We start from the raw sequence: 14,808 nt of genomic DNA on the forward strand, positions 1-14,808 counted from the left end.
GCCAAAGACCAGCTAATGTTCCACTTTACACAAGAAATGATTGCACAAAAAGTGATTATCATTTGTAAATCAGATTCCTTGATGTAGCATATTATGTTACAAGTTACTTGATGTAGCATATTATAAAGCAGCACATTTAAGTAAGACATCCCATCAATATGCTCGCATAGAAAGTTTTGTATTGACAAATGGGACAATATACCTCCAAACCACTACACTGGACTGATCATGACAGATACAGAAAGCTTATTTTAAGGTTACTGACACTAAAGGAGATCCACCTATTTAACCAAAGTTCCACTGAACAGTAGTTCCATTAGCTCACATACTATTTCCACCACTAACTTTGATCGTTTGAGCCTTTGGTTTAGTATATGGTATAGATAGGATATGGTATAGTAAAATATTATTGTTTGTTAAATGTCTATTATTATGACTTGGATGAAAATTGGACCAAATAATAGGAGACATATATGCAGAAATTAAGTTAATTACCAAATAGTCCACATTTTCCTCAAAACTGTAGAAAATGCAATCTCACCATAAAAATACATAAAGAAAAGATTTGTCATAACTTAAGGTACTTTAATACAAACAGACTTTAGCAAGATTAAAAGAACATGTGGGTTGTCGTATAAAACCTATACCCCCTGTTAAAGCCCATGTAGCAATTACAGCAGATTGTCCAAAAACCCAAACCCAAACCAAAACAGTGTACTGTAATATAAGGTGTAGAGGTAGTAAAAATTGAGGTGAAGTAAACAAGGTTTCCATAAAAACAGGATGTTTCTCAAAGAAGTCCTTAAAGAAGCACTTTGCTTGTGCAGCTGATAAAGGACCTCTGACCAAAACCTCTCTGGAAACTACACTGCAATTTTTATTACTTCTCTCTCTCTTTCTCTCTCCTTTAACCTTTGTTGACTTGTTTCTCATCTCATTTGTAGAAGGTGAAATTAATATTGGAAGTTCTGCTATGAAACACACACACACACACACACACACACACACACACACACACACACACACACACACACACACACACACACATTAGAAACACAAAGTAGAGCTGTGGTGATAGATCTGCCAGTCATACTGTCTTAATTATTCTTAACTACTAACTTGTTCCCTAATGATTTTTAAACATTAAAAATATATACCGAATCATATATAGAATCATTCATTCAGTACTTCAACTGAAACATTGTTGAATCTTTAACAGTGCTGTCTACCATTTGGACTGTAATGCATAGAAATTCCTCATTTCCGAGCAATGTCGTAATTGTCCACGAACCAATCGCAGGTCTTCTTGATGGCTGAGGAAAAAGAGTGGCTGTTAATCAACTTCATCATCTCTGAGAGGATGTTTCTGAATGTTACATATTTATGTTGATCATATTAATGCATGGACCAGGGTGTGTGTGCGTGCGTGCGTGTGTAACGGGGGGTGCTGCATACCTTCTGGAAAGGGTGTAAAGGTGAATTCAGGAAGATATTTCCGGAGCTTGGTGTTGCTGGCTGTTTTCTTAAACTGACCATCAGCTTTACTTGTGTCATACTGAACACAGAAGGTCAAGGATAACCTACCTGTTAATAAGTTTCTTACTGGGTATCAAAGGGACGTATGTAAACATGTCCACAATATATTAAAGTACAGTGTAAAATAAGATAAATTAGGAAAATGCCTTGTGAAAGGGGGAAGGTGGTTTCTACTGTCCATAACTGTCTTCCACTGCATTCGTGAACATATTTCAGCCCTGCATGACTTCTCTTTTCATGCCTCTGATCATGAGTGAGGAGGACTAAAAGGATACAACCACTTCACCTTTAAACTCTAAGGCTTGGACCACTACATTGGCAGCTTCCTTGATGGACACCTCATCCTCCTCTCCAACTGAACGTGTATATGAGAGATAATTTTGAGAGGACAAAAAGAAAAAATCTTGAGAGATAAGTTCATTTCATGATACACTTATTTAATTGTATATATAGGTATATGTATGTTATCTACCTGACAGTATAATAGGGTCCACCTCATCATATTCTCTCAGTACCCACAGAAAGAGACGAGCCAGATCCAAAGAATAGATGAATTGCCGCAGTGGACGACCAGAACCCCAAACGTGCAGAGCTGTGCCCTCCTCTAGCATGCGCACATACACACATGTTCAAGTATGAAAGTCTCTCTCTCTATATATAAATTTTCCCTCTCTTGGAGAAGTTGCTATCTAGGTTTTTATCCACTAGATGGCGAAGAAGCTCTACAAGCATGTCAGTATCAATTCTTCAGATTTATTCCCAGATCAAAGCCCTCCTATAGCCTAGGAAAGCAGGAGAGGAAGGTAACAATGTAAAGCAACAGGGTTTTTACAGACAACTATACATCTATTATTCCACTTACAAGATGAAAAACAGTCAGTCTAATGACTAAGGGTGGAAGGTGGAATTACCAGATGAACATGTAGCAATGGACACAAAGATGCTTTCAAATAAAGATGCCTTCAAACAATAACTATTAAAATGTGTCAGCAGACTATAAACCAGTCCTAGGCAACTTCCTAAACTGTCTGGGAATTAATACCAAACCACGTTTTGATGATCATGTTATATTCTTTTTATTCTCACATTGCCATATTCTCTAGGGAGAGTCTGGTGCCTTTTAGCACTTAACGTGGCCAAGAATCTCCTAGTACTGCAAGACAAGGAAATTTGATTGAAACTTCCGAAAACAGAGTCATGAAAAAAATCAAAACAAGGTATCTATGGTAAATGTGACTCTGTAGCACCTTTTTAGGCATATCAACTGATCTTCCATAATTGACAGAACGGGACACAACCAACAAAATCAGATGACAGAAATCCTAGTAGCTATTCACACAGAACTGACTTTTCCTGCAGCATGTCGGCAAAAAAGCAATGAAGTCTGTGTTTTCTTTCTTTTCCTTTCACCCTTCTCTTCTGTGTCACTGACCTATTTAAGATAGCATGAGGATATGTTGCTAGAGACAAAGAGACAATACAAATGCTGTAAATGTAAAAGCACATGGGCTGAACCTCATGTATTTATTACAAGTTGTAACTAGTCCTACCAAATGGTATCATGTTACTTGGCAAAAAAGTAAATGACCTTCATGTGAGAACTGCCCTGCCATAAATGACCTGTCAACCTGTTTGAGGGCTTTCTCTAAAAACAACCAGATTTACTAAGATATTTTAAAAATGATTTATACACTTTTTCTTAAGAAAAGTATTTATTCAACAAACTGTTTTGGGCAGGGCTTTACTACTAATGGAAACAGCTAGGCTGTCCACCAGCCAGTGCTTTTAAATCAGAGTTAAAATCACTGGCTGGTTAGTTTAAATATTTAATCATGTTTTTCAGCTTGGCCTCCAAACACTTTCAGAAGGTGCCATGTCTGATGGGCAGTGATAACGTGAGAGCGAAAGAGAGAAAGAGAAAGAGAGACAGACAAGAAGGGACAGAGAGGGAAAAGGAGAGTTCTCTTACTCTGTGCTTTGTAAGTCTTGTGTATAAGTCCTGGCAGAACATGACCATCCTCTATGTTGAAGTTGTCATGGGGGCCAAACACATTTGTGGGGATAACAGCTGTGTACCGCCGATCATATTTTTCAAAATATGCCCTGCACAAACATAGTGGAATTATGACTGGGTTTAAACACCCCAAACAACAATAAAGAACAATAAATTCAAACACACCCTTTAAAGCAGTGATTTATCTGTTTGGTCTTCAGCATTCCTTCTTACTCATTTAACCACTGTTTTACATAAAGACTCCAGATTTTTGTAATCTTCCAATGATCCAGTCAGAAGAAGCACTGATTTTGCCTATAAACTTATACTATCAAAACATATGCTAATAAAACACAGATCCTGTTGCAACTTCAAAAAATGTATGGAGCTAAAAAAATCTAACACTTTCATAAACATTAATGACAATTATCTAGCTAATCTTTTCCCCCTGTTGTAACATGTGGCCAAAGTCAGAGATAAAACTGGACACATCTAGACACATTTTAAGTGGTAGGTTTTTAAGTGAATTTCACTTTAAATGCTACAAGCAATTATTCTTACTATTCACAACTTTCACATGGGAAGCATAAATGAGCAGATTATGTTAATTATGCAGAAACGTAATGGCAGACACAAGCAAAACTTTATCCAGCATCACCTGTCAAAAAATAACCACACTACCTATCCTGGAAATAGAATCCTACTGTTCCACTTCAATTATGTTAGAGCAAACAAGTCACAAACATATGTACTGATAAAGCTTCAGCAGCACACATGAGCACATGGTGGACGTTTCAAAAAGACACTGTTCCACTGTTATCAGGACAGAGCAGACTCAGATTTAAATTAAATGTGTCAAGAGGGCCTACAGTGAGACTGTGTACTGAGGCATTACATCTGCTGCTGGTCACAAATTTGGAAGCTTTGATAAAAGAGAGCAAAATCAATTTTGGCGAAGCATGACCCCAAACTTCTAGATGAAGATGTATGTGGTCTCTCTACAGATAAAGAAGCAGAATGAATTAGGGAGAAAAAGGATCATTTTATGGTTTCACCCTAAATTAAAGGTTTGGCTAGCTGGCTTATACACCTTCTCAATTGGAGAGAAAATAACATTTTTCTGGCACTGTAAACCATAGTCTTTCCATACTCAAGCACATAGACACAAGACAACATCTAATTACTAACCTGTTGTGGACGTCAATCATTCTTTTAGCATAGGCATAACCAAAGTTGGAGTCGTGAGGAGGACCATTGTGGATCTGAGAGACAAAGAAAAAATGAATTAAATGAAGGTTTATTTTGTGTGTGTGTGTGTGTGCAGAGGTGGGTAGAGTAGCCAAAAACTGTACGCAAGTAAAAGTACTGTTACTTTAAAATTATTACTCAAGTAGAAAAATAGTAATTTAAAGTAAAAAAAAAAGAAAGAAAAAAAAAGTGTATTTTAAAAAGACATTCAATTAACTTGCTTGCTATTCAGATAGCGAGTTACTTCATTGGAACTCATTTACTGACACCGGGCAACAGTCTGTGTCCCACAAACTAAAATATGAGGTCCTCATGGTGCTTTTTAAAACCGTTTTAAGGCCGTTTCTCTTGGGCATAGTTTTAAAGTGAATTTTACAATAAATGTTACTTATTCATAAAATTCATAATTACACTTAAAATATGTAAAACCTTGAACATCTCTCTTCAGTGTCTAGTAATCGCCTGCCAAGATCGCTTACCAGACATTTTACTTGTCGTTATTTGCATTGCAATTAGGCAACCGACTGGTCAGTGGCTGGCTGCCTGTATAGCCTACGTTTCCTAGCTAACGACTGCGATATGTATGTACTCGAAATAAATGATCAATAAATAAAATCAATTACAAACTTAATTTTTACAACTTTGAAACCTCTAAAATCGTGCAAAAATATCGCTTAATACAGGGACATGCCTTCGTGTATGACATGAGTTCATTTCAGTTGCTGCATTTATTTTAGCTACGTATCATAGCTAGCTAACCGCTAGCCATTTTTTTTCTGAGAATATAATTGACATCAGACCACATTTTAGTTTCATATTAATAATGCACATTAGGATAGAGCACAAATATGTGCGCCTTAAAAAAAATTGATATTGCGAGCTACATTTTACAAATGTAATCATTTGAGTCCCACGCCGGAAAATGTTCCTGGTCTCTGTTCATTTTGTTGGTCTACTGTCCAGTTGTGTAACTTAGTGAAGCAAAGTGGCGGGACTCGGTCACCATCTTTAGGGATTTCACCAACCCTCACAAAATTGACAGGTTACGGCGAAACGTACAAAACGTAAAACGTATTTTGAAATGTAACGGAAAGAACGTGGACAAAAATAACAGGAGTAAAGGTACGTTTTGACGTTTATACTCGAGTAAGATTATAGTGTACCCTCTTTTAAAACACTCTTACATGAACAACTTGTTTAAAAAGTTATTTCCAAACTGTAACGGAGTAAACCTAGGGTATGGGTCTCTCTCTCTCTCTCTCTCTCTCTCTCTCTCTCTGTGTGGGTGTGGGTGTGGGTGTGTATACACATTTAGTCACTAAACGTTTGTGGACACCTGATTTGCACACTTCAATGAGCTTGTTGAACATCCTGTTCCAAAACCACAGACATTAATATGGAGCCCCCCACTACCGGTGGAAAGCTATGCCTATTCAGTCAAAAGTGCTGCTGTGAAGTCAGACACTGATGTTGGATGAAAGAATGGTTCACAATCAATAAATTGTGATTTATTACAATTCCTCCCAAAGGTTTCAGTTGGGTTGAGGTCAGGGCTTTGTATGCACTGGAGTTCCTCCACACCAAACTATCAAACCATGTTCTTATTGACCTTGCTTTGTGCACAGGGGCTCAGTCATACTGTAACAGGAAATGGTCTTCCCATATTGCGACTAGGGTGGAAGCATACTACTCTCTATGATGCCTTTGTATGTTAACATTACAATTAACATTACCTTTCACTGGAATTAAGGGGGCTTAATTAAGGGGGCCCTTCTCCACCAAACATTGCTGCTGACACTGCATTCTGGGAAGTAGCTTTCTATTGGCAGCCACCAAACCCAGATTTGTCCATCAGACTGCCAGTTAGTGAAGTGTGATTCATCACTTCAGAGAACGCATTTCTCCTGCTTCAGTCTAGTGGCGGCATGCTTTAAACCACTCCCACAGTTGACTTGGCACTACATTCATTTTATGAAGCTCCTGACACACACAGTTCCTGAGCAGGTGTTGCTTTCAGAGGCAGTCTGGAACTTTGCTGGGCTTGCTTCTACATACATTCATTTCACAGAAGCATTTCCAGTTGATCTGAGGCAGGTGCAACAGGCCTGTGGCCAAGATGGCATCTTATAACAGTGCTTAATGATTAAAACCACTGAGCTCTTCAGTATTCTACTGCCAATGTTTGTCTTTACTTGTGCTTCTATAATTGAGGTAGAACTGCCATCATTCTTCATAAATTTCATAAATTAATATTACATAGTAATAATATAAGTATGAATGTAGAAATGAGAATGGAGTAGGTTATCTTAAGTATACTAAACACGAAATATCCTGTGAGCCCATGAATATACTAATGTGAAATGGAGCCTCACAAATATTTAGGAATGTTAATACTAGTTTCTTTAAATCTGTATTATTATGTTTTACCTGCTGTTAAAGAAAAGTGGCTTACATAAATTCTTTGAAGAAATGCTATTAAACGCTTAAGCTGAGAGGTTGTAAGTTGGAGTATATAACAGTAAGCTAGGCTTCTTTATCTTATACTTTTTATTACAGTAAGCTATTTTACAGTAAGCTATTTTTTAAGTTAGCATTTACTCAGTACCTTGCACAGACTGAAACAGAATGCGCAAGCACAACTGCAGTTTAGGTAAAAGTGACAAAAGGTTTGTGATTCCACAAGCTTAGTCCAAGATCAAGACAAGCCAATTTGCATCAAAAGGAAAGACATTTTGTGACTAACCTAATTAGAAAGCAGTTATGAATTAGTTGCCAGCTCCATGGCAACGAGCTATTCTCAAGCCTTGGCACAACAAAAGTCTCTTTTGTTGCCAAACCACGAATGTAAATCTTTTGAATGTCGGTAACAATCAATGGAAATTTAATTGGAACCAGCTTCTATGGTCAAATGAGACAAAAGGAGCTTTCTGGCAATGGACACCAGAGGTGGGTTTGGCATAAAAAGAGTTAAGGTCACCCAAAAAAGAATCCATTCCTTGTGGGAATATTTCCTTTTCTGAGAGGCACTGGGAATCTTGTTACGAAACAGGAGGTTTTAAATCAAAATCTGGCTACCTCTGCCTGGAATCCTAGTTGGGGTGGTGGTCATACTTTCCAGAAGGATAATGATCCAAAGCATTTTTCCAAATCCACACAAAAGCTGTTCACCAATCAGAGAATCAAGATTTTGTAATGGCCATCCAAGTCCCATGCTCTAAAACTCACTTAAATCTGTAGGCTAAAATGAAGAAGAGAGTCCACAAGCAAGGACAAGGATCTAGAAGAATCTGGAGAGATTCTGGATAGTGTTACTCTGGTCACATAAATCTGTTAACCTCCACACATACTGAAATAATTCCCTCAATACTTAGACCTTAGTCTTGTACGTACCATTCCTAAAGCCAACTTGATGAAGGCAAATCTTTAACTCAATTTTTGTATTATTCTGATACTAGAGGTCTATGTAATGCGATATATAATGATTGTTTTGGGAGCATGGGCTCAGGAGTGCTGAGCAGCTCACTGAGAGAAAAACTGCACTCATAGTTGTAAAGCTGGAAAAACAGAGCAAAGTGAACAAACCATAGTCTCATCAATGGGGTAGGTGGTTTTGTCGGGAAAGATGCAGGTGGACAGACAGGACACAACTTTCACCACGTCGACCTCATGGGCTGTCTGCAGTACGTTGTCATTGATGTACATGTTGCTTCTCTGAAAAACAATATTCTCAGTGCACACATGGATCATTAAAGATGTTCAATGTTATAATAGCTTTGTTTGTGTGTGAGCAGGCGTTTTACCCAAAAGTCCAGGTTCTGTCTCATGTTTTTGAAGAGACCACCCACCATGGCTGCCAGATGAATAACGTGGGTAGGGCGGTGTTTCTGGAAGACAGCTCTTGTCTCTTCTAGATCCCTAAATAATGAAAATAAGTATGTCTATGACACCAAAGTGAAATAAAATGTTCTAGGAAAGTTAGATATATAAGAATACAAGACATGCAAATATGTAAAAAGAATCAAACATACCAATAAAACCAAATATAGGATGATAACATATAAGCTACTGTAATATAAAATGATAATAGACTGACCACTTTATTAGTATTTGCATTTTTACAAGTCTATAATAATAGACTTTATTCCACCTCTTTGCTTTTCATAAGTGGTCAGTTACTGACAACAGCTCCACTGCTGACTGGATATTGTTTTTTTGGTGATCCACTCTCAACACAGTAATGACATGGTAGTGACATGGTTTTAGGTGTTGACCTGATACAAGCTTATGTGGCAGTGGGCTGTTTTTTTTTTTTTGTTTTGTTTTTTTTACATATGAATTGACCAAAAATTATCAGCAGTGGTCCCGTGGTTAGAAAGTGGCCCTTGATGGTGATATTAACCATTTCTAAAAGCATGGCATTGGATAAGACTGGCTGTCCTACGATAGATTCATTGACAAATTAAAAAAAAATCAAGTATGAACTAGGACCTGACCAATAATGGGCAATATGCCAATTTTAAAGAGCTAAGGCTTACAATAACTGATAACATCAGACAATTATAATATAGTCAAAAATCCAACAGATGCTGATAAATTGCAATAACAGTACTTTACTGACTAATATGACTGTCAACTGCCAGGTGTCAAATATGATTTTGAGTTTTCAATTGTTTAAATTTTAAGTCAAAATAAACTCACAAAGCCTTAATATAAATTTTAAAATAAACTTGGAAATAACCATACTGCAGACAGAATGTTCAAAATAGAATCTCACGTTAGAAACCCATATTAAGGGATATCAACATGAATTGAGTGCTATCAAATCCATGGACCTTAACATCAGCTAAATGGAATATTAGCCATGCCCTAGTATGGACATCCATGCTAGTACGGAGTCACAGAGACATAAATGATGAACCATTGTTTTATATTATGTTAAAATCAATATTAACAAGCATCGCATTTCCATAGATCTCATTTAAAAAGCATCACTTGGTTCTTAAAACTGTGTGTTGTGCATGTTGGCATGTCTGTGTATATGTATGAACGAGCACTTACATTAAGTTGGCATCTTTAGAGGTGAGGAAGATCCACTCCTCCCCCTCTCTCGCACCTTCTTCCTGCAACACTCGCTCTATGGCTTTGCCCACCAGACCACTGCCCCCTGTTACCATTACACGCATCATCCTAGTCTCTCCCTGCATCTAAAAAACACGCACCCACACAACAGCTGCTTTAAACTTAGTCATGGATTGGTGACTAATGATTGAAAAGACCTAAAAAAGCAGTGAAAACTAAAAAAAAAGAGCACATAAAAATTTACTACGCTGGATTTACATTAACAGTGCATACAATGGTCTTTATCATGCTTTGTAGAAGACGACTTTAACTAGAGGAGTTTACAAAGAGCCAATGAATTTTAAAAAATACAATTCTGTATGGTGATTTTTTTGGGGGGGGAAAAAAAGTAAAAACATTGCTCCTTTAAGTACTGCAAATGTGTATCTTATTCTAGGGCTTTGTCATTTTTCTTGAGTATTTCCTGGATGCCAACAGTCCTCTCAGAACAGACATTTTACATTATATGACATTTTATTCTGTGCACCATGTTGTGGTTTAAAGTTCATGTGGCTTTGGAACTCCCTTCTGTTGAACTGCACTGGTATATGTTAGCAATTATAAATGTACGATGTTAGATATTTCTGACAGCTGAATGGCTTTAATCAATAGATTTTGTATTACTAAAGGTTGAGAAACAGGGACATATGCCCTCTATCCCACTGTCCACTTATAGTGGTGCAGACTTTAACCTGTCTATTCTAATTGCTATTGCTAATGAACAGAAACAGGATCCTGTGTAGGTTTGCTGCATTCAGTGGTGAGCAAAGAGGATCTGGTGCAACACACTGCTCTTATTATTGGGTAGATAGATGTTAATGTGCAAGTGGATGCCAAGTACTTTATATGCAGTTGAATGGAATTCTGTTTTCCAGTTGGTGGTACTGCCAAAATTTCATGATTGGCTGCTGAGTTAGCACATAATCATATATTTTCTGGCCTTCTGGGCATTACTAAGATGTATAACTAAGTACTAAATTTTTTTCTTTTAGTCTTGGCTCTTATTTGGCTCATGTATCTGACCTTCCGTGCACAGACACTTCATTTAATTTGGTTGCATTTACTGGTGTTTTCTTGTGCTGGACAAGTGCCCAATTTTTTTTTGTCTCTGCTGTGCTTTGCCTATATATGCATTGTTTGTGTTGTTCAGGACTCCAGGTGATTGGCTAATAAATCTGTCAAGTCTAACTTCCTGATTGGCAGTGTCTGTGGGTGTAAAGTTGTTTTTTAAATTTTTAAAATATTTTTTTTAAAGTCAAGTTACGATTGCTGGATGGTGCGTGTGGGAGACGCAAGATAAAGCCCCTTTAGCTGACCTTGTAGACTAGGCTAGCTCTGGTATATATAGCCACATAATTAAAATAGCAATCTTGCCACTTCTGCCACTTGTACAGTGTTAACTTAGCCTATTATAAAAATACATTTTTTGCTAAGCTGAGCAGGAGTGGGCTGTCTTTTGTTTCAGTTTCGCTTTTTCATTTAGTGTAATTGGGGCAGGTTTGTGGATTTATTTTTCTTTTAAGAAGACTTACGATTCATGTTTTTGGTGACACTGAAGTCATGTGCTAATTCATGTTATTACAAATAAAATGCATATTTTAAATGTAAGATTTGTTGATGGATTTTCAGAATTTTGGTCTGGTGCTTGATATTGGAAGTTTCTTCTACCTTTGCTCCACCTCCCGTTATTGCTGCTCTCTGACTTTAGATTGGAATGTGATGATCAAAAACCTTCTAATTCTTATAAGGGTCAGAAAATGGTGAATAAGATGGGTGGTCTTCCTGAATCATTTGCATAGTCCAAATCCCTCATTCAAATGTTTACCTTACAATTCCTCTTGAATGTAATCACTCTATTCTCTTCTATGGGCTTTTCCAACTACACATGGCACAGGGTTTCAAAATTATGTTAACTGGAGACTTTTATATACTTAAAGATGAGCCCACATACCATATGTCTTTAAAAGTCACTGTAATTAAATCCTTCATGGAACTATACTTTCTCTCCCTCTCTGAAACTTTCATTTAAAACTTTAATTCTAGAATTTATAAATATATTAATATAGTTGTCCTAATAACTTCCAAGTCTCTTATACAACACCAATAATCAAAAACACCCCCCCCCCCCACCCCACCCAGTTCTTCACAATGTTTCCTTGTAAACATCACCCAACCCTAACAGACATGGGAAAAAACTTCAATACTTATGCTGTGCCTCATACACTCATACCAGCACAAAACATACCATCGCACTACCTATCAATGTCACTTGCATACAAGAAGGTTGGAATATTCAGACCTCAAATTTCTGTGTGGTGAGCATCCAAACCATTTTCAGATATTCCAGCTGAGTGTTCTGGAGGTGTTTCAAACTCACATGACCCAACAAGTGTAAATAAATGTAGTCAAAAGAATGCAAGTTCAGGCAAGGTAGAGGGCAGCAACTACACCTTGTCTCATACCCAGGTTTTCCAGGTGGGAGGCATACGAGCCAGCGTACTGGGTTGGCAGCCAGGACACCCACTTAACACTCTGACAGTTTCCCTATCACACTGCACTTTCCTTTGGCGAGAAGACCCAAGCTTCCCTTTGTATTCATCCCTCACCACTGGTGCTTCATACTACACTTCACATATTTGACATATTCAACTCACAGCAGGGATTTCTTGAGTCAAGGATATGCTCTTGATGCCCTCATTGCACCATCTCACTTCTGATACCACCCAAACCAGTCTCAAACCCAAGTGTTCTGCCCTAGCTTTTACCAGTATCAGGTATAACAATAGCATACAATGAGTGTACATTTTCATGGTTCACTTTTGCTTTTGGTATTTATTTAATCACCAACAAAGTTATCTAGAGTAAATTGTATGTTCAGTATTTCACAAACCCCATAGTGATCAATGATAGGCTCTGGATGAACAAGGGTATATTTGTTGAAGTGTATATTTATTTTTAAATAAAAATAGAATATGTACTTGTAACTACATACCATTACTTCTAAATTAAATTTCAATTCAAATATGGACTAATTTCTTATTTGACGAGTATACTTCTTCTTATTTATTAGCTAGAAGCCTATTTATTTAGCTAATTAAAACGTTGTATACTCCTACTGAGCCTTTTAAATAGCTAAAATGTATCACCTCTTTCCTGAGACATACAAACAGGCCTATTTATTTAAATTCATTAAAATCAACGTATCCTACCTTCGACCTGGATCTGCCTATCTCAGTATCGGTAGAAACAAAACTACACAAGGATGTGCCACGTAGCCAGCCAGCTAACATGCACATGTTGGGTTACGTCAAGCACAAATCTTCTACGTTTCACGGGGATCGTTTGCTCATTTGATGTACTAGTTTCTGAACATGTAAACATGGAAATGGGTTCGCCCAGCATGACGTGCTCGCATTAAACACGAGAAACAGCTGGCTGGCTGGCTGAGCAAAGCTACAAAACGAAAGTTGGTTTGGAGGTTATGACATCGCGTGTCTAAATGCAAGCGTGTTGGAAGCAAAATAAACCACATGGATATAATTTAATTTTGCTAATATACCAAGAAGTTAGCTACTAGATACGAATTACTGCTAGCTAGCTAAGTATGGTCTACTAGTCAAGGGGCTGTGTAGGCTCTTTCATATTGATAGGGTTAAAGGCATTTGTAGTCGCGTTACGAATATACGCAAAAATTAAGTCCTTCTTTTTGGATGAATACCAAAAATCATTCGCTATAGGATAATAAAATTCTAACCTACCGGTACGGACGGAGAGGACCTACAGGGAACAAATTCTTCTGGTGAGGTTCTGTAGCAGCCTAAGCACAGCAAAGCTCAATGCTTCCACCTACAGTACACCTCAGACAAATTCCCTCTAGACGTATCAGTTGCAGTTTCCTGTAAAATGCGTCATGAGTAGAGTACACACACACACACACACACACACACACACCCTAAAATCTCCTCCATATTTTAGAGAAACTCAGTCCATTTTCTAGAGTCTCGCCTTCTCAACTTCAGTTATCCTGCAATTCATCTATAGGTAAAGATGCCAGAGTTACTTTCCTCAGTTGTGCTCCACACTGAGGTCTATGGTCATTAAAAAACACTGAAGGTAATGCACTATTTGACTTATTCAACAGCATTCCAAACACAATGGATGAAAATTATACTTAGATGTAGTCTGTTGTTTAAAACACATTAAAACAGAGCAGCACGGTGGCTTTGTGGTTAGCATGTTTGCCTCTAAGTGCTAGAGGTTCAAGTCCCTATCTAGGTTGAGTTTCCATGTTCTCCTTGTGTCTGCATGGGTTTCCTCTGGGGTCTCTGCTTTCATTCCATAGTCCAAAAACATGCTGGTTGGGTTTATTGGATATTCTAAATTGTCCTGTATGAATGTGACCTGTGTGTATGTATGTCCAGTGATGGCTGATTCTCTGTCCTGGTCTTAACTTCCTTCCCTTGCACCTGGTGCTCTCCCCCAAGGTCTGTAGTTTCTGATTGTGTCCAGATTAGTTGCCACTTCTCATTGGTTTGTGTTTGTAAAAACTCATATCTGTCCATAAAGTGTCATTGAGTCTGAGAAAGGTGCTATGTAAATAATAATAGTAAAAGTACATTAATTACTTTTAATGACCTGTTTACCATACTTGTAGTTAGTTTCAAGATCCTCATAGATATCTAAGTGTGTGTTTATGAGGAGTTTAAGAATTGATCACAACATTGGGTGTCCTCTTTGAATTGTTTATTAAACAATGTAAAGTTAGACCGTATCCCATTTAACAAAGTCACTATTAGACCTCAGAACAAATGGGGAGAGAGGGGTTTTTATCAGCATGAATTCATTAACATAAGAAAACCATGTAGTAATCTGAGACAGGAGCATTAGCAGACTGCCATCCACACAGAAATCAC

The 14,808-nt window shown here is 37.6% G+C and overlaps 1 protein-coding gene across 3 annotated transcripts; it reads right to left on the reverse strand.

Moving 5' to 3' along the window:
* Positions 1–162: 162 nt before the first annotated feature.
* Positions 163–13,757, reverse strand: LOC113571375 (GDP-L-fucose synthase). Of its 3 annotated transcripts, none has more exons than XM_027000288.3 (11): positions 13,654–13,757; positions 9,836–9,981; positions 8,578–8,692; positions 8,360–8,488; positions 4,718–4,791; positions 3,506–3,639; positions 2,009–2,140; positions 1,812–1,891; positions 1,456–1,555; positions 1,230–1,313; positions 163–971 (listed from the first exon to the last, which is right to left on the reverse strand). In XM_027000288.3, the coding sequence occupies exons 2-10, from the start codon at positions 9,979–9,981 to the stop codon at positions 1,258–1,260; spliced, it is 966 nt and encodes a 321-aa protein (XP_026856089.2). In that variant the 5' UTR covers positions 13,654–13,757; the 3' UTR covers positions 163–971; positions 1,230–1,257. The 3 variants fall into 3 exon arrangements, with proteins under 3 accessions (XP_026856089.2, XP_026856081.2, XP_026856074.2); XM_027000280.3 differs by lacking the exon at positions 13,654–13,757 and adding an exon at positions 13,105–13,253 and having other exon boundaries at positions 163–968; XM_027000273.3 differs by lacking the exon at positions 13,654–13,757 and adding an exon at positions 13,105–13,253.
* Positions 13,758–14,808: the final 1,051 nt, after the last annotated feature.

The sequence above is a fragment of the Electrophorus electricus genome, chromosome 2 (genome assembly GCF_041902795.1).
Source record: "Electrophorus electricus isolate QZ-2024a chromosome 2, ASM4190279v1, whole genome shotgun sequence".
Classification (NCBI taxonomy): domain Eukaryota; kingdom Metazoa; phylum Chordata; class Actinopteri; order Gymnotiformes; family Gymnotidae; genus Electrophorus; species Electrophorus electricus.

What these genes read in the sequence shown, in the direction of transcription:
- LOC113571375 (XM_027000280.3), bottom strand. Translation starts at nt 13,191, where the DNA reads ATGTGCATGTTAGCTGGCTGGCTACGTGGCACATCCTTGTGTAGTTTT. An exon ending in ATGATTGACGTCCACAACAG is followed by an intron (nt 3,640 to 4,717) that starts GTTAGTAATTAG and finishes ATGTTTGTGCAG; the next exon opens with GGCATATTTTGAAAAATATG. An exon ending in GGACCCTATTATACTGTCAG is followed by an intron (nt 1,892 to 2,008) that starts GTAGATAACATA and finishes ATACACGTTCAG; the next exon opens with TTGGAGAGGAGGATGAGGTG.